We start from the raw sequence: 20,940 nt of genomic DNA, 5'->3' as shown, positions 1-20,940 counted from the left end.
TTGTTGATGTTATTCCGGAATTTTTTATACGATCTATTTCAATTCCATTCATTTCGTATCTGATGTCTTGAAACAAATACATAACAGGGTTATTAGTGAACGTAACAGTTTTCTTGCTCGGATGCCCATCCTTACCGAACAGCTTTGCCTGGCCTTCGATGTAGATTGAACTGGCTGATGGTAGCACGTATATGTCTTGCTGATGTATGGGGATTCTGATTTCATCGTTTTCTCTAAAGCTGTTATTGTAGGGATTGTATGAATGGACTTCATAGCTTTCGATTGAACTATCAAAGTGTGGTAAATCAGTAATCTGTAGTATACTCATACTTTAAACCCTAAAGCTTTAAGAAAATCTTTATTTGATTTAGTCAATTTCTTCACGTTTTTCTTACGTCTGTGCACCTTAACGGTTGTTGACGGAATAGGACGTTTTATTTTCACTGGAGGGTTTTTATTATATACTATCATTTTGCTTTTCTTAAATGAAGACGTAATTGAATATGTTCTTCACCAAAGTCAATGCAGTAACCAAACTGATCTACGATCCTGACAGATATGGATGAAATTATATTTTTGTTCACTGGGAAGTAAATAACGTTCTGAGGTATTTCTGTGTAGCTGCGACCTGGAGCAGTATCAGATATAAATTCATGAATAAAATGAGTCGGTAATCCGTTGTAATATGAACCGTGCACAAGATCACATTCGATTCTGATTACAGCTGTTAAACTGTTGTTATTAACGGGCACGTTTGGTCTTTTTTATTACTGAAAAGTATAGTAAACCGCACTCGTATTGATCAGATAAATGAAGAGGTGGTTGAAAATACGAGACCAGTTCTGATTTATTTCCAGAGATTGTAATCGTAGTAGACATGCTTGCATACTGAACTCTTTTATATGATCCTGTTTATTTTATTTCTTGATTATACCAAAAATTCTTTAAAAAATTTAAACATAGATGTCCACAATTGAAGGGGTGATCACGTTGTATATTTTCATAATTATATTGTATGTTGGAACCAACATATTTTATGAATTCCTTCGGAGGTTTTAGATTTCCATAGCTGTCAAAATACTCAACATAATCATTATATTTTGCATAGGCTACCCAATGAGAACCAGGATTTTTAGAACTATCTAAATTAATAACTCCACATTCTTTTTTATTAGGATATTTAGGGAGCTCATCTCTCATAAAGACACCTCTAAAATAAGGAATTCTATTTCCGTACTTTAAAATGTCAAAGTTAGTTAAGGCCCGTTTGGGTAGCCGATTTATTAGTTTTTTTCTTTTGATACAAAAATTCCAAGTCCGCCTTTATGTGGTTTAAGGTGTAGTCCTTTCCCAATACATAGAGCTTCCATTTTTTCATTGTGTCTCTTCGATTCTTCATACAGCTTTTTAGCCATTTTGAATTCATTTATGGTTTTAGCAATACCAGCTGCACCGCCTGCTAAAGCCCCCGCCGCTGATAATCCCGCAAAAATAGGAATCAAAGGTAGTACTCCGCCAGTTTTTGGAATAGGAATAATACGAGGGAGCTTAATCGATGAATCATCAGCTAATTCTCTGGTAGCGGCAATAGCTAATTCTATAGCCATTTTCTTGGTCTTAGGTTTTAATTTTTTTATGTGTCTTTTTGCTTTTGTAATAACAGATTTTAATTTACTTTTTAACCCTTTTCCAGGTATAATTTTTGGAGAATACTTTTTGTTCAAACCAGAACCAGTTTTAATTTTTGCTAACATAGCCTTACTTACTAAGCGAGCTGCGAGTTTTTCACCTATATTGGCATCGGAAGCAACAGCTCGCTCTCTTGCCATTTTTAACAAAATTAAATCAGCTTTATGTCGATCCTTTAAGTTTGATGATTTGTGATATGCAATATCGTGATCTTTGCAATATTCGTCCAACTTATTTATACCTTTATCTCCTTGTGTAAGTCTTTTTATTAATTTAGTACCAGGACCACAGTAATTATATCCTGGTAAATGTAATTCAAATGGTATATTATTAATAAGCCAATTGAGAAGACTACTCTCTCCAAAACACATTATAAGACTGATGATTCTGCTTTGAATACTGTAATAAATAGTTACGTGATTCGAGTTTTATAATATTACATTCGATTTATCAATCCAACTGCTTTCAGCTGAAGATAGACCTAACCATTTTACTAAAACCCTGTTACCTTTTCTTCTAAGAACTTTCTCGACTAGATATACATTGGGATGTTTTGTTTTTTGAAGTTCTTGTGTATAAAATGCACCTAAAATAGGCTGACCTCTGATAGTATCTTCGATTAAGTAAGTTATAGGAGTTGTATTTTGTATTTTACGAATTTTAAATATTTCTGTTGACCAGTTGGGAGTATAACCTTTTTCAAATGTTCCTTTGTATTTACTGATACGTACATAATCACCTACTTTGTACTTGCTTTTTAAATTATCATTTTTTAACAATTTTATATACCTTTCTAATATCAGTTTTTTATTAATATTGTTCACATTAGCAGGGATTTCATTAATAGTGCGATGGTGAGTGTGATTGTATTTGTAAATAACATCATTGAGGGTATTATTTACCCAATTGTAATTGCCTTTTAAACTAAATTCTTTATAGACTTTCGATTTCAATGTTCTGATAAATCGTTCAACTATTGAAGCCTTTTTTGTTGAGAAAGTTGAATAATGGTTAATATGATACGATTTCATAAGCTTCTGAAATTTGTTATTATAAAATTCTGCTCCATTATCTGTTTGCAGATTTTTAGGAACACGTCCTTTATCTAACAAAGTTTTGAAAGAGTTACACATATCTTCTTTGGTTTTACTTCTCATAGGAAAGGCCCAAGCATATTTCGAAAATGTATCAATGACAGCAAGAATATATCTGTAATTTTTATTTTCTTTTGAAATTGATTGCATATCAATTAAGTCTGCTTGCCACAAGTCGTCTATATCTTTCATGATAACACGTCTTCGTGGATAGTTCACCCTCGCATTTTTATGAATTTCGTTTACCACGTCAGCTTTACTCATGTTCACAATTTAGTATATTTGCCTTGAATTCAGCTAAAATACTGAATAAAAAGCATGTTAATATGACTATTTATTATTTAATTATGCCAGCTTCTTTTAATTCTTCGATTATTGATAAAATTTCATTATCATGGTTTGTATTACCGGCATCTCGCGAAGCAATTAATAGTTTCAATCTGTCAACCAGTTCGTTAGGATCATCCCAATATACCAAGTCAGTGTTATTTTTGTATTTCTTTAGGGTTGGTAAGCTTCTTCCAAATTTAGTGACAACATTATTGTTTAACGTTTCAGAAAACAATGGTTTGATTATTTCACGATATTTTATACCTTTATCGCCTCTTATTTGCCCATTGGGATTAAAATCTCTCTTATGTGCATTTGTATAATGCAACATATCTTTATAGACAAGTTTATCTTTGCTCGATATTAGTTTCAAATCAGGTTTTCTTCGAAGTAAAAGTTCTTTTAAACCAGGGGTTAAATTGTAGCTTTTGTCACCAATTTTAATTAAAACGACATTGTCATCATTCACACTATCTATTTTAGAAAATGAAACTATTGAATTACCCATTAGTAATTTTTTGTTTGCACTCCTTATTCCAAATGGTATATTTACCCCATCATAAATATCATGGATATCACGACCCTCTAATGATATTTCTAAATCATCCACTAATTCCGTCTGGGGAGACTTTTTAACGATCTGTATAGGATTCGGTTGTGGATCGTAGCATTCTTCAAACTTCGTTGATGAACTAGTATTAATGTCATCCAATTCCATGTCTTCAAAATTAGAGTGTGTATTTTCAAAAGTTTGTATTTTCTCTATTGTCTTATTCGAATCAACAAGGGTTTTAAGGGGATCTGTGACAGGTTTTAACATTTTATCAAGTGACAAATTCATTGAGTGTTCCTGGTTTTTCATTTGTTTTATTTTATTCTTTATGGAGTCTACAGACTTCATTAATTCTATTTTAATATTTTTCTCCATGTTATATTATATATAACAACTACGTTCAGCTAAAGAACAAGTTATACTGAATTTGATTTGGCATGTTAATTACTTATATGTAAAACAGTCAGTCAAATTTAAAAAATATATCAAAATTCTGTCGGTATCTTCCATTATTTAGTGACGATTCTTTATTAATAAGTAGAAAATTATAAGGTTTACTCCAAACAGTTCGACAAATATTCTTGAATTCTTTCCACTGTAAATCAGAACTAACATGCTCTTCATAAATGTGTTTTAAATTCACATCATCTTGCTTGAATATAATAAGAAAATTAACATTGTCACGTAATAATTGTTTTGGAATTTTTGAATAGGTTTGAGATAAATAGAAACAATCTATTTGTTTATGCCTACCCATACAAAAATAATTGCGGATATTTACTTGATTTTCGCATGCAACATCATCGAAAATAAATACAGAATTCGTTAATGCTTCACTCGGAGAAATTACATCTTTATCATCACTGAATTCGTAGAAGTTAATCTGCGGTACTCTTTTTAAAACTTCAGTCAAGAAACGGTATTTTGGTTGAAAAGTAGTTTTACAGTAAAGATAAAGGTTTCTAAATTTGAGCCCATTTTGATGCAGTAGTAAACTAATCATAACATTCGTTTTACCACAGTTTGATGGACCACACATTATACAGCGAATGGTATTCGGTAATAAAGCGCTATGTCTGATATGGTGAACGGAGTCATTTAATCTTATATTATTAACACTGAGGGATATGGGTTGCTTGATCAACTTCATCTTACCTATTAATTCAAAAACTACTTAACAGACACATATATACTTGTTTTATTTTGTTATATTAAGTCAAACAGGTGTTGAGTACAAGATTCTCATTGCAAAATGATGATTGTTATAGGTTTCAGGATTTATATAAGTCTGTAGGAAATAAAAGTCAAATATAAACCAAATGTATAGTTTATTAGGCAAATCTTATCTTTATTTAAGATACAACTATATATTTTGAATCATAGCAGTATACATTGTATAATACAAAATTTCTAGCATATGTAATCACAATGACCCCAAGGTAATGTATCTATTTGATTTGGTTGAACTAATCTTTTATCATCTATTCTATTTAAAATTACTTTATTAACTGCCTGTGAATACAGTACATGTTTGCTTGATTTAATCATATTCATCTTACATTTAAAAGTAATATTCTTAAATAAAACTTTCTTATAGTTAGATATTTTTAAACTTTTTGTAATTGGCCTTGATACACCTTTAGCTTTATTAATCTGTGTTTTCAGTGATTTAATACAATACAGTTTTGCTCTCAATCCAATAAATTCGGTTATTACATCACCACCTAATTCATCTTTAAACAAGCCGGGAATTTTATCGTTTAACTTTCGTATACAATAAGGATTATTAATGTCAAAATTACTAGTATCAAATTTCAATATATTATCATTCAAATCTTTATAAAAGTTTTGTGTATGTATTAAGTATAATAAACTGTCAGTATCGGTATAACACAGTTTTGCATTGTCACCGTACTTTTTTTTAATAAAGTCATAATGGAAATTATACATATGTTGTTTAGCATATTCCAGTACGGCAAAGCCAACATATATGGGTCTATCTAAAACAAGTTTTTCAGGATCCAATTGAATTGCAAGAAAATCTTCACTAAAAACACTAATACTTTTTAAGTTTGGTTTTGCAATTAGTTTCTCAGCACATAATGTTTTATTTGTTCTATTCTTATTATCATTCCACTTAGTCACCAGTTTAACATCAACCTGTTTTCGTTTATTTTCAATAGTTTTTCCAAATATTGAATTATTCAAAAGTTTAAAGAAATCTCTTTCAAATGATGTTTTAGCTGATTGACGTAATTGAGTATTTAAGTCTATATATTTTTTTAAAAAGTTTTCTTGTTTAAATTGGAGTATCCGATGAATTTTTTTTAAAATAAGTCCATGTCTAATACATTCTTTTAAATATATATAATGTATAACATAGTTGTACTTGTCATACAAGTTCGCGATTAACTTTTCTGTTTTCCCTCCTATGGGTATGAACTTTTCCGGAGCGAAAGGCAAATCTTTGTGTAAATTATGTAAATTATCTGGATACATCATGTCAACTTCTAAAATGTAACCGTACTCAGCATCGTCAGGAATATCAAACAAACAAAAATTGGCCATTTCGAAACTTGTCATGAATTTAAAATCTGATATAGGTAATTTTTTAGTCATTGCATATCCATAAAGATTGTTACAGTCAAGATATACTAAATATGACGACGGTCTAGAATCATCAAAATGAGGGAGGTAAATGTTATTGGCTTTAGCATATCGGTGAGAGCACTGTGCTAGTCCACCACGTATTCCTTTTTCTATCATCTTATAAATTTCTAAATCATGAATCAACTCGAGTTGAACACCCGTGTAAAGGAGCATGGCGTCCCAACTTAAACCAGGTGAACTTACATAGTGTGCAGGATCGAGATTATAATGCTGTAGACATATTTTTCTAAAATTTTCAAATATATCGCATAATAATAATACGTCACTTTTTAAATATAAATCAGTATATTCACCAAGACTACTAATATTAAAGTAATTCCAAACGGTTTGCGCATGTTCATACTCGCTATCAGTTATATGTTTCATTTGCAAACTATTGTAAAAACAATGTTTTGGTGGAAGTTGTGTCTCATTATATTTCTGCCATGAATCAATATATTCATATGGATATATACCCTTCCTTCGTATTAACTCGAATTTTTTGTCATCAGGAAAATGTGATTTTAAATTTAAGAAATCACTGTCTGTTAAACTTTTACTCAGATTATCGAGACTTGTGCTAAGAAACTGGAATGAATCTATGAATTTAATTTGCAAAGGTTTATAACATTTATCAGTTTCAATAATTTTTGTAAAGGATAAATATTTTTCTTTTGTTTTTGGAATTATTTTTATTTCACCATCATATTTAGACAATTCCTTGATAAATATATGGGAATCATAGCCAGATAAATTATGAAATATGACAGGTATGAATGGACAGACTTTATAAATTAAATTACAGTGTGAGTGAGCTGCACCTCTATATTCTGATGTAATATGATCATGATCTTGCACTTTGTCATCAAATAATAAATTTTTACAAATATGACATCTACTTGCACTACGATAATTATTCATTTGTTCTGGAGTCATAGGTTTCATAGCTTTTTTAGTAATCAAAACCTTATGTATTGATTTTGTTTCTTCAATTAATTTTTTGACAAACACTTGTACACAGTCTGTCCCTGTGTAAGTAACAAATTTATTTAAACTAGTGTCATGTGAACAACATACATAATATGCAAAACATGAAGGCAGGTGTAATTTATTTTTTATAGTATTTTTATTAGTATTTTCTTCATCATAATTGCATAATAGACTTTCAAAATCCGCGTATATAACAAAATTGATTTTTTGCTGTCTCTCAAAATGCTTAAATTGTAACGTGCTGTTTTTGTCTGGTAATAATGTTATAATTTTAGAACAGGCATGAGAGTGGAATTTCATTTCACTAGTAAAAAATTGCAAACATGTCTCACATAAATACATTCGACCTTTATGACGGGAAACTTGACGTCTCACTAAGCGTAAAAGATCTTTGATCAAACAATAATGAGCTCTGTCATTTTTCTCGAAATACAATAAATTAATATGCTTATCTTTCTTAAAATTTGTCACATAAAGAGGACCAGTTACAGTGTAATGTTGATCCAATCCGTAAATATTAATACTTAAATTACTGTTATTCTTTTCAAACAACCTGATGTCTTTGGCGGATGGTGGGAATGACATCCCTTTTATATTAAATATCGAATTAAAATGCGGATAAGAGCTTGTCCTACAGACATTGTTTTTGACTGGAAATAATCCTGCTAAGATGCTCCATAAAAAACAATATTCATCGTTATTGTAGACATTTATACAGCTCTTCGTATTTTTAATAACAACGGGTAGTTCTATATAAGATCCACCTCTCATGGGAGAATACTTATTTATATTTATTTCTAAATGACTTAGTGATGTGAATGACCATCCCGATTCACAGTGCTCAAATTCAGTTAATTTCATCTTAAAAGTTTCTCTCATATTTAAATAAATCTGATCAAAATCAGTACTCTTATAAATAACTTCGTATTTTGTATTAAATGACTTCAGCTGCTGCTCACCTGATTTAGGTAAAACAAAGTAAGCAAACAGCTCAAAGTTAACTTTAATACATGTATGTTTTAATAATGATAACTCAATTAATTTATAAACATCGTCTCGTTTTCCATCTAAGAACGCCTCCGGCAGGAGGTACTCGTCTTCTATAGATGGGTTTAAGCGATATGTCATTATTCTGTTTTTAAATGCTGTAGCTATTATATCAATATGTTCAAACTTTGACTTTATCAAACAATTCGATTTATGGATATTAGTTCGTTTATGATATCTGAATTCAGGTTTCGGTATCTCTGTTTTACATTTATCACAATACATATAACTTGATGGTGAATCAGTAGAGGGTGATTTCACTGAAAAGAAAAATGATACATACTATAAGATATACATACATTTAATTAAACAAAACTACATTTAAAATACATAGTTGTCTTAGGTTAATTAGTAAATACAGTTTAATGATTATACAGGTCCATATAAATGATTAATTGAGAGTTATGATTACGTACTTCATTATCTATTCTTTATTATACAGCTGTTTAATTCTACTGGTACGAGCTTATAAAAGTAGGTGTACGGTTTTTAAATTCTTTCCTTGTCTCCTTTATGAATGCATTTAAATGCCTCCAGGACTCGGTGTCCGAATTAGTTTTATTTTTGATAGTTATAACGGAGTGCCGCCATCGATTGACTGGTGGTACCCGCTCGATTTCGTCACTATTATAAACTTTTAGCTCAATATAAAAAGCCCCAGTTTTCTCTTCATCAATTTGTCGTGAGAAACCGTTAGCTAGCCTACGCGTAACATAGGAATAGATAGGTGCTGCTTTTTTACCGACGCTGTGATCCAGTTCGTCATCGTCGCTATCCGTGCCGAAGAGATCACGCACCGTAGCTCTCGACTTAGTCTTCTTACTAGCGGTAGGCTGGCTACCCGATGCCTTCTCTGCAGTCTTCCGCTTCTTTTTACTGGTCTTGACTGGGACTGGAGCGTCAACTATTGACTCATCTGAAGACGGGAACAACTGATCGGCCATTTGCGTGGACCTGAAAGTAAAGTAAAGTTTATTAAATAAACAGTATTAGTATTTTATTATTAAGTGGATAAATAATTGTTTTGTATGTTTTATTATATTACTCAATTAATGAATGATTGAATAGTAGAATGATCGAGTAGTAGAATAATCGAATAGTAGAATGATTGGACAATAGCGTAATTGTATAATAGATAATAAGGTTATGTAAACCAAGGTTACTTACATCTTGTAGATCTGGTAGATACTGGTAATCTCGTAGGTAGTCAGTGATTCTACTAGCCCTTGTAGAAATGTATTGCAATCGAACTTCAACTGCTACCCTCTTAAATAGTGGTAAATCTACGTCATATTATCCCAAATATGAAAAATGGCACGTGTAATCAAAATGCTGTGTCAGTTGACTGCATCCAAATACGATAGTTTACATTGTCTTCAATATTGTAATACTACACGGTTACAAGTCACAAAATAGATAAGTATAGAAGGCCAGCTCCCTATATTGAGCAATAATGCAACGAACATAAAAGCGAAGCGCGGGCACTGGCTCACGACTTGCCATGGATCCATGCAACTGATGTACGTACCCGTCTATGTTTACGTGCATCTGTCGTCACTCGTTGTATGGAGCCAACCTTCTGTGCCTATCTCTTTTGTGGTTACAATAAGTTTAGCTTACTGTAAAAATTTTTACCCGACTGCGTCAAGCAAAAGACAGTGATGTTTTCATAAACTTTTATTTTAAGAGAGAATAGAATATTTATGGATATATATATATATATTATAATATAAAATATATATATATATATATATATATATATCGATTCACTCAATCTTGTATTTTGATCCCAGCAGATAAGATGTACCGACACTTCTTTATAAGTAAATTAATAACTAATAAAAATATTACCTTCTTTTTTCAGGTGAATAAAAATACTTTGATTTTAATGATGCAATACTTGTGTCAAGTATGGTTAAAACCCTGTCTTTTTCATATAGAATGATCGTACTGATTCATCAATATATTAACCTGATGCTGGTGATCTTTTTGAAGGTCCCTCCCTTCGCATTAACTACTTTTCCTTTTAAACCACACCACATAAGATTAAGTGAATCGAATATATATCGATTTCACTCAATCTTGTATTCGATCCCAGCAGATATGCTGATGTATCCGTTTTTACACTTCTTAAGCATATAAGTAAATCCTCCGACTCCGTAATAAAAAAAGCTAATAAAAATATTACCTTCTTTAAATTAAACAATATATCCATGAGTCCATTAAAAACAGTGATCCTAAAATCTGGAATTTTCTTAAAATTTAGGAATCGGAAAATCTACTCAAGATTTGTCCCCTAAAAATATTGACATCAGGTGACACTAAATTATCTTTCACAACTTCCGATACCTGATATGCATGTGATGTTAAGAGAAGCATATTGTCTATACAACGCCGTTGGTAGTGACTGTATCAGCCGGAAGATGATTGTCCCCATTGAGGAGATCCTACCTGTTATTTTATATATTTTTAACTCTTCATTTCCAGTGGTGTCTTCCCTCGGGGATGGAAGGACGCTCATATCCCTCTTCCTAAAAAACCTATGTACTTTTTTTCTGACTAATATCTATCCTTCCTTTCCTATCCAAAATCCTTGAAAAACTTGTACACCACCAACTTAGTATGTTCCTATTTAAAAACAACCTCCTCAGTCCCTATCAGTCTGGCTTTCGGCGAGGTCATAGCACTACCACGGCCCTCGTAAATATTACGGACGACATCAGGTCGGGCATGGAGATGGGGAAGTTAACGGTACTTACTGCTGGATTTTAGCAATGCCTTTAATACTGTTGACTTCGACATTCTGCTAACATAGTCCATCGGTGGTTGACTGCGGGCAGCATGTGCCAGGCGTAACAATAAACTTTTCGCGCTATATTAATTCTATCTTTTCTTTCGTTTTGATGATCTCCAAATTTGAGGCCACTCCATTGCTTTGGTAAATCCCTTACCGTCAAATGCGCGTACTGTTTCCAAAATTGATTGGACAAGTTTCCTCAGGTTTCTTTCTTATACAACTACTCTCGACAAGAACCTGGGGATTTTCTTGGACAGTTCTCTCTCTTGGACTAAGCAATTGGAGATGGTCATCGCAAGTTGTTTGCTTCTGCTGGCTCTCTTATTGCTCAATCCCACCGACTATGTTTCATATTTGGTCTTCGCAAATATGATCATGTATAGAAGCTCAAATGGCTAACTTCGCCGGAACTTCATCTTCATTTGCTGTACAACATTCTTTTCACCCTTCAACCCCTTTTTACTGAGCGTTTTCAGTTTCTCGGTGACTCACATTCGAGAGGTCGTCGGAAAATCTTACATACATTCCTCTTCCTTCTGATAAGTAAAGTACTATACATTAATGGAATTGCTTGCCTATTGAGGTTAGGCGTGCCAAAACCTTATATCAATTTAAAAACCTTGTAAAGGAGTACTTTCTTCTTTGTAAGTCTCTGTTTCTCCTTTCATTGACACACACACACACACACACACACACACATAATAACACACACACACACATTGCACACACACACACACACACACACACACACACACACACACACACACACACACATACACACACAACCCAATATTTATAATGTATGTATATATCAATATTTAGTATTTTGCTAGTGTATTATATAACCTTCTTTTTATCGTTTCTTTTAATTTGTTCCATCCAAAGGTTGTAAGAAATTTAAGACCGCCCATTGTAATATTATTAGAAATGTATGTAACCTAGGCTACCTAAATGTGTACAATAAAGCATATATAAATAAAAAATAAATAAATAATACGGGCATTAACAATAGTATATCGATATTGCTATTTCGTTTTGATGTTTTGATCCATCCCTTAAAAAGAATTACAACTTACATTGCAAAGTTGTTGGGCACGTGTTGAGATGTTTTCAATTTCATCACACCATTTTCGTATAGGTGTAATACCTAGCAAAAACGTACGATTTTGAACTCTATAGATTACAATTATATATATAAAGAGAAAAATTATTTAAGCTGTCTTTATCGTGTAATATCGGTAAGTTTTAATATTATTTCTCAGTATTTTATCCAACAATTAAAAAACATTATAACATTATTATCAGACGGTACAATCATTATTTAATATGTCTAGTACATAAGTCAATGTTTCGATTTATATACGCTAACTCAAATTTGGAAAAAACTTTTTCGATGCCAAGTTGCTTAAAATGTGTGTTTACATACGTCATAAAAAAATTGAGAAGAAATATGCAAAAATATTACAAATCTTATTTAAAGGTACTTTTTGAAATCACTCGATTTATATTATCTATTATTAGCGGAGTGTTTTATCTGTGCAACACTGCGCTAACTCATAGTTAGCGTATTTATGCGTTCGTGTGTATACTTGTTCGTTTGTAAAATGAACGACTTAGCGACTTTTACATAGCTGTTAACGTATTAATTAGTTTAATGGTACGCTGACTATTCTTTTTGTAAGTAAGTACATGTTCTTTATAAAAATATTGAAATATGCATCAGATTATCATGCACTACGACGTCCCGTACACATTACGCTAACATAAGTTAGACGTGTATAAGATGTAATTTTTTTTGATGAATTACGTTTATATACGGCTAACTTGCGCTAAAATAATTAAGGAAAGTATAAATATGATATTACAATGAGTATTTAAATATTAAGCATACCAAATTTCAAAAAAGTATTTGATTGATGTAAACTTTATCACGTTTTTCCCTTTAAACATTATTTAATATGTCTAGTTACATAAGTCAATATTTATTTCTACATAACACTATGTTTTAATCATAGTTGTTTTTATTTTTATTTATCTTTTTATTATATATAAAAATTATAACTTTGAAAAATGTTTAATAATAGCGGGCAAAGCCAGGCGTAACAATAGTATATCGATATTGCTATTTCGTTTTGATGTTTTGATCCATCCCTTAAAAAGAATTACAACTTACATTGCAAAGTTGTTGGGCACGTGTTGAGATGTTTTCAATTTCATCACACCATTTTCGTATAGGATGTAATACCTAGCAAAAACGTACGATTTTGAACTCTATAGATTACAATTAAATTATATATAAAGAGAAAAATTATTTAAAATCTAATCTGATTTCACACCTGACTGTTGCAGCTGTCTTTATCGTGTAATATCGGTAAGTTTTAATATTATTTCTCAGTATTTTATCCAACAATTAAAAAACATTACCAACATTATTATCAGACGGTACAATCATTATTTAATATGTCTAGTACATAAGTCAATATTTATTTCTACATAACACTATGTTTTAATCATAGTTGTTTTTATTTTTATTTATCTTTTTGAGATAAAATAATAGTAAATGAAATATTAATTTAGAGTGTTTTTTTTTTCTAGGTATTTAACAAAGTCTAGACGTAGAATTGAATATGTCACGCTCACCTTCCTACAGTCCTGTTTTAGATAACATTGACCAACAACGTAACGTAAGTATCTAAACGACTATCGATGTTAACAATGAATTCTATTTAATAACGCAATTAAAATCATGCATATTTTTATTTCAGAATTTGATAGAGAGCTCAGATCCAGTTTTTAATCCATTTTACTATGCTCAAGACCGAGAGAGCTGGTACGCCGAAGTGTCGGCACAGGCATGTGAGGAGAGTAGACAGCAAGAAATAGAAAAGGAAAAATTAAAGAAGAAAAAAAATAAATCAAAATCTTTTAAAAACAAATCCTTTGTCATGCGTAAAGAGTCCGGGACCGTTCGCCGAATAATAAAAATAATTGTACATGATGTGGATGGTCGTCATATGGACGAAATAGACAGTGATCCAGATAGTGCAAGCGTCAATATACAATATTTAGTGCGAAGCGATATTGATGAAATCATGAGTGAAACTGAGTATTTAGTTACTAAAATAGTTAAAAAGTTAAGTTCAACTTCATGTAATTGATATTTAAAATATAATCATTCTAAATATTATTTGCTTTTTATTTCTACGTCATAAAATTTTAAGTAAATAGATCATTCCTGTAGAAGTAGATAGGGTGCTATACCTTGATAAGGTCTAACATATCAAGACATACATATATACATACATACATCATTTTACATACCAAGCTATATCTGTGTAACCGTGTTTATATTTTACTAATAGAAAACTATACTTAGTTATACTTGTTTCGAATCAGGACCAAACCCAGGACCTCCCTAGTTTTAATAATGATATTTGTGTACCTTGTTTGTGGAAATGACATAAATAAGTTATCGCATCACTGACGTATATCGTAAGCTTTATATAAGACGACATCGGAGAACGTATAACCGCATTCAATTATTTGCACTGCAATGTGCTGAATAGATGATATTGAATTATCGAATACACAATTGAATACTGAATGGATAAGTTGTATTAGCACAGATACACACTTGCTCATTACACGTATACAGGTGCGTCGCAGAATACATACCTTAATATTAATTTCATGAATAATTAAATCATTGCACCTATTTTCGAATATATGAATGATGGTTGAAATTGAGTGTTTCTGGATCTAATCTCGGAACCCCTACTTTCGAATATGTGAATGATAGTTGAAATTGGGTGTTTCTGGATCCCATCTGATCCAGAAACCCCAATTTCAACCTACTTTTTTTTTAATTTATACAGCAGGAGGGGAATTCCTCATGGAGACTCACACCTCCCCACGAGTGGTAGGTGTGAGTACTGCCGGACTCTTACCGGCTAAAAACCCCTCCTGCTCCTCCTGTGCCGAGTGTCTCCTCTGACGTGATCAGAGATCTATATATCCTGTGTTTGTAATTCAGTGCCATTCGAATGTTTCACTGTCAATGTTATATGTAGGTTAATAAATATATATATAAACTGTTTATAAATAGATAATTATGTAGTCGTACCAACGCTACTGTCATATATTATCACTTCAATATATATACTAAGCGTCGTCCCGCATATCAGCTCTTCACCGGGGTACTGCCATTTGTGATGTGTTCTGTGTCCTTCTAAACGCCCTGCCATGAATATCATGGCATGGGTCGTTTCGGCGTGTTCAGCGGTCTTCTAGATTTTGCTGGTTTGAACTCCTATCACTGCGCTGCGCCCGGCGAAGAGCTTCGTTTCTTCCGTCCCTGGCACTATTTCTTGCATTGGCGAACCTTACCACCATCGTTAAGAAGTTGATGAAGTCCGTCCTACACTTCTAGTCTCTGATCAGGTTGGGTAGTTCATCCCGCAGCACCTTCTGATCCATTTTTGTTTCCAGCGCGTTTCGTGCCCGCTCATGTTGTGGACACTCTAGTAGCAGGTGAGGGAGGGATTCTTGGACGTCATCGTCGCAGACGCACGATGGGCTCTCCTTGCACTTAAAGCGCGCTAGATATTCTGAGAACCCACCGTGACCCGTCAACGCCTGCGTCAGCTCCTTGGACATGGTGAGCCCTCTTATAGTTTTATACGCGTCCACAGCCTCGGGGAAGAACAGTTTTGTGGTCGATGCCGTGGTACCGGTCCTGTACCTGTGATTCCATTCGCCGAGAGACTCCAGTCGAATCATCTTTTTGGCGAATGACATCGGGCACCGATCATAGTCCGGCTTTCTCTTCGACCTCAGTGCAGCCTCCTTTGCGAGCACATCCGCTCTTTCATTGCCCTCCAGTCCAGCATGGGCCTTTATCCAAAATAGAGAGACGCACTTACCCCGGTCCGCGCAGCGGCGCAAGGCGTCCCTCGTCGCCACGGCCAGGGGTGGAGGGCACCGTGATTCGCAACTGTTTGTAGCGCCGCCATGGAGTCGCTGTAGATGGCATGAGCAGTATTCTTCCCCTTGAAGACCTCCTCCACCGCCTCTTTTAAGGCTAGGAGTTCGGCCTGGTAGACGGTGCAATATGACGGTAGGGTCAATTTCCGGGCTTTGGTCTCTCTGTCCTGGTTCCATACTGAGTATGCCGCTCCGACCTTTCCCTCGATTTTGCTACCGTCAGTGAAAATGCGCACAGCGTAGTCGCTGTGGCTTTGGTACTGTTCTTCGTCTACCAGGCGTCCCAACTCCAGCTCATATTGCTCACTGGGGTGAGGGCTCTCAATTGCCAGCGCCATGCGTTCCATCTCCCGGTCCCCAAGTACAGACAGGTGTACCCCCTCTTGGCCTTGTATAAGGTCGAGGCCTCTCTGATACGAATGTCCAGGGGTAGCACACCAGCCAGGACCAGGGCAGAGTTCAGGGAGACCGTTCGGTACGCCCGACAGAGCTTTTGTGCAAAGCTTCGTTGAACCGTATTAAACTGCTTCTGGACTCCCCGCTTGTCGGCCGCGGGGGCCCATGCTGCTGCTGCATAGAGGAGTATAGGCTCCACCACTGCAGTATATATGCTCCTGATGACGTCGGGATGGAGACCCCAGCTGACCTTAGCTGCTCTGGCCAGCTGCTTGTACACGCCGACAGCTTTGACACATACGTTTTTAACGTGGGTGTTAAAAGTCAATTTGCTGTCGATTGTGAGACCAAGCAGCTTGATTTCTTGAGACATTTTAATGTCGGTGCCGCCCATCTTCAAGCGTGGTGTGTCGTACTTCAGCTTGCGCGTCACGGTCATTGCCGTGGTTTTGTGCGGTGCAAATCTGAGTTTATTTCTGACACCCCACGCCCGAACATGCTCGAGGGCGTCGTTGGCTTGCCACTCGATTTGGGTGGCTGTGTCTCCATCGAATATAATTACGACGTCATCAGCAAACGCCTGGCACCTATACTCCCGCTGCTCCATGCTTTTTAGCAGAGGATCCAGAAGCAGATTCCACAGAATGGGTCCGCCGATGGAACCCTGCACGCAGCCTTTTTCGGTCTTCCGTCTATGCTCCACGCCCAAGTACCTCACCGCCACACTCCTCTCGCTCAGGTAACTGTCCATAACTCTCCTCAAGTTCACCGGACACTTTTCTTCAGCCAGTCTTAGCCTTATGGCAGGCCACCATGCGCTATCGAAGGCTCCCTCTATGTCCAGAGACACGATCACGATCAGCTTCTTCTCATCCAGCTTTGATCGGATGTGCTGGATCAAGTCGTAGAGGGAGTCCTCGGTGCTCCTTTGTGGCATGAAACCGTACTGGCGAGTACTCATCCTGGGCAGTATGTGAAACTTGAGTCGGGCGACCAACATCTTCTCATACACCTTTCCCAGCACTGGCAAAAGCCCAATCGGCCTGTATGACTTTGGGGCGGTGTATGAATCCTTCCCTGGTTTTCGTAGGATTACCACCGTGGCCTCCTTCCATGCGCGAGGAAAGTAGTGGCAGGCAAGACACCTGTTTAGCAGCCCCAGAAACAAGGCGGAGTTATTACTGACGGCCTGCGCACAGATGTCCGCTGTCAGGCCGTCGGGGCCAGGGGCCTTCTTGGGGTTAAAAGATCTAAGCGCCCGCGTTAATTCATCGGGTTGAAATGGCGGGTCACTAGGTTCCTGATCTCCGCCTTTGACCGCTTCCGCCATCCGACGCCCGAGCTTCTGCTCCTCGCTGTCCTCCGACCCCCGGTCCCGCGGATAGAAAGTCTCAGCCAACAGCTCGGCTGATCCCACGGCGTCCAAAATCCTCCCCTCCTTTTCCAGGGGCAGGTCCTCCTCCCTTCTGGTTGTCCTACCCATGACCCTGTATATTCCCTCCCACAGGCCTTCGGTGGTTTGTTTCTCACAGAAGTGCTTCCAGCTCTCGACCTGAGCTTTTGCCACTTCCTGCTCATATGTTTTCTTCTGTTTCAGGTACTCCTCGACGACTGCGGTTCTACGGACGGGTGCTGCACAACGGATCCTCCTCTTTTTGGTGGCAACGCCTTTCTTCAGTCTGGCTAGCTCCTCGGACCACCACGGCATTGTGAGTTTTTGCTTTGTGCGCTTTTTTGGTATGCTATTGTTTGCTGCTTCTACTATTGCTTGTGTGTATGTGCTTATGACTTGTTCTAATTCACTGGTGCTATTTATTATTTCAATTTCTTCTAATTTTAACCTATTTGCTAGGAATTGGGACAGTTTCTCAAGAAACTGCCTCCAATTGGCTTTTTTGGTATTGAAGATTCTAGTTGTTCTTTTAATGTTTTGCCCTTTCTGCTTCTCTATTCTGAGTTTGAACTCAATGCCGTTGTGATCCGACTCCGTCAGATCTTCGAGAACCCGCCAGTCGTCTACCACCGCTAACATGCCGCGCAAGCAGTGACATCGACGCAACTAGTGTAGCGCCGGTGCCCCCTCACCACGTCAAAAGTCGGAGTTTCCCCTCGATTGAGGATTTGTAGTCCCAGCTGATCGAAAGCTCCAAGCACCTCCTCTCCTCTGTCGTCTGTCCTACTGCTTCCCCACCAGATGTTCCAGGCGTTTACATCGCCCGCCACGATGAGCCCTCCGGGACCCAGGTCGTTTTCTATGCCATAAGGCGCTCCAGGTATGGCCCTAGGGGAGTTTCGGGTTCAAAATAGAGAGAGACCAGCGTTATCTTCCAGGCGTGGGTTTGGATTCCCACCACGACGATGTTCTGTGTGGTGAGTTGCGGGTACTGCGTGACGTTTATGTCTGCGTCGAAGACGGCTATTGCCGCTTTTACAGTCCCTCCTCCTGCATCAGAGCTCTGGAAGATCCTTACGCCTTGGTATCCTCGCATTCTCCTCTCTCGACCGACATAGGGCTCCTGAAGCAGAGCCACGGCACACCCGCGTTTGCTAGCCTCTATGAGGAGCTCACCTGTGGCCAGCTTGCTTCGCTGCAGGTTTGCCTGCAGCACTTTATATCCATTGGGAGCAGCAGGGATCACCTTAGCAATACGCCACAGAGGCCCGTGCCAATGCATCCCACTTTAGGCGGACTGGGCATTCTCCACTGAAGACGCTATGGTCCGTCTTTGTTTATTTTGCCAAGTGGCAGTTACGGCATGTGACTGTTTTGCCCTCTGCATGGGCAGGGCAGTCCGCTTTCATGTGTGGTCCGCCACAGTGGTTGCACAAATCTACCGATTCCATGCAGTTTTTGCGTCCATGGCCGTAGGACAGACATCTGCTACATTGGACTAGCGGAGACTGGTCTGTCACCATAACGTGCTGCAGGTCAATGTAAAGCCTGCCGGCCGCCGTCAGCCGTTCCCACATCTTTGGAGAGACCTGGAGGATGACGTGGTTATCGAGCGGGTTTCGCGCCCACCTTCGGTATTTGATGACCACGGCCGATTCTTCGGGCGACAAACCCTCCAGGAGTCGCGCATTTTGGGTCTTTAGAGCAGCCTTTATATCCTCGTCTGTATTATAGGCCAGAAGGTCACGGACAATTACGAGCGGATTCCGGTGTCGTGCGCTTTCCACTCGCAACTGTCCGTCGGCTCTGAGTTGCGCTGCAGTCCTCTCCAGCTCTTCCTTGCTGCTGCAACTCAGGACTACCCGCTGGTCCTTGACTTTTCGGACCCGGTCTAATTTAAAGCCGCTCTTTTTCGCGTCCAGCGCCTGGCGGATTCGGCCCACTACGTCACCACTGGTATGCGATGTGTCACCGGAGGACACGATCACCGAGTGTTTTATATTCGCGATCCTTCTTTTGGGCTTCGACAGGACCTCTGCATACGAAGGCACTTCTGCTCTCAGGTCGGAGACCCGTCTTCCGATCTCCTGGGTTGTGGATTTGATCTCCTGTATCTCTGCAAGAAGCTCCTGCCTACCGAGTCCCTCGACGACAGGCGCCATAGCTGTGCTCCGTTGGTCAATTAATATTTCCCTCAGTTCTCCCATTTGTACGGTGGCTGCTTTTAGCAGCTCACCATGCTCCGCCATTTTAGTGAGGAAGTCGTCTTCCGTGCCGATCATTTTGGGAGCAGCAGTTTCCAAGCTCACAATCCCTCCGCCCTCAGAGAGCCTTTGGTGTTCTGACTCCTTCACTATCTGGTAGAGGCGCTCGATGGCCGATGCCACCTGGGTCCTGATCTCCGTTTTTAGGTTTCTTGCAAGGCCCAGTTGACGTTTGGCTTGTTTTAGCCAGTGTCGCGCCTCCACCGTGCGGTTCTCGAAGATTCGAGTTGGCGTAGGGGACTATGGCGAGGGTGCGAGCTCAGGAGACTCATAGTCTCGAGCTTCCGAGCTCTGTAGCATGCCTGCCGGAACCACACTGCGCTGTATTTTCGCAGGTGTAGTGGTGGTCTCGTAGACCAGCTTTCGGGTGGCGTGTTTGGAAGTCGCCAACGTTGCAGGACTGTGAAACATGTTGGAGAAATAGGGATTCTAATTTCAAAGAAATAGGAGCACCCGGTTTATAATAAATTGAACTGTATCCCTGTAAAAGGGGGATACAGGTGTCAATATTTTTCCCTGTAAAGAGGGGACTGTCTACTTATACTAAGAATAGATAATAAGGATAACTCCCTGTAAAGGGGGTAAACGTCAATAAATAAATAAATAAAAAGTTCAATTCCCAGATCCAGATCTGGTGTCAGGAACGTAAGGTTTAGGTTAGGTTTAGGTTAGGTTTAGGTTAGGTTTAGGTTAGGTTTAGGTTAGGTTTAGGTTAGGTTTAGGTTAGGTTTAGGTTAGGTTTAGGTTAGGTTTAG

General features: G+C 37.3%; 1 protein-coding gene and 1 long non-coding RNA gene across 4 annotated transcripts; one reads left to right on the top strand and one right to left on the bottom strand.

The window, feature by feature from the left end:
* Positions 1-766: 766 nt before the first annotated feature.
* Positions 767-10,059, bottom strand: LOC118278919 (putative uncharacterized transposon-derived protein F54H12.3). Of its 3 annotated transcripts, none has more exons than XM_050706756.1 (2): positions 9,520-10,059; positions 767-9,306 (listed from the first exon to the last, which is right to left on the bottom strand). In XM_050706756.1, exon 2 carries the CDS (start codon positions 3,045-3,047, stop codon positions 2,118-2,120), a length of 930 nt encoding a protein of 309 aa, XP_050562713.1. In that variant the 5' UTR covers positions 3,048-9,306; positions 9,520-10,059; the 3' UTR covers positions 767-2,117. The 3 variants fall into 2 exon arrangements, with proteins under 3 accessions (XP_050562713.1, XP_050562723.1, XP_050562707.1); XM_050706750.1 differs by having other exon boundaries at positions 4,978-9,306.
* A 3,064-nt stretch (positions 10,060-13,123) lies between these two features.
* Positions 13,124-14,336, top strand: LOC118267535 (uncharacterized). The gene is made up of 3 exons (XR_004782957.2): positions 13,124-13,520; positions 13,745-13,833; positions 13,915-14,336. It is a non-coding gene; the product is annotated as an uncharacterized LOC118267535 (long non-coding RNA).
* The last annotated feature ends 6,604 nt before the right edge of the window (positions 14,337-20,940 follow it).

This window comes from Spodoptera frugiperda, chromosome 3, assembly GCF_023101765.2.
Source record: "Spodoptera frugiperda isolate SF20-4 chromosome 3, AGI-APGP_CSIRO_Sfru_2.0, whole genome shotgun sequence".
Taxonomy (NCBI): Eukaryota; Metazoa; Arthropoda; class Insecta; order Lepidoptera; family Noctuidae; genus Spodoptera; species Spodoptera frugiperda.
The sequence above is the reverse complement of the archived record's forward strand: the minus strand, read 5'-3'. Positions and strand labels throughout refer to the sequence as shown.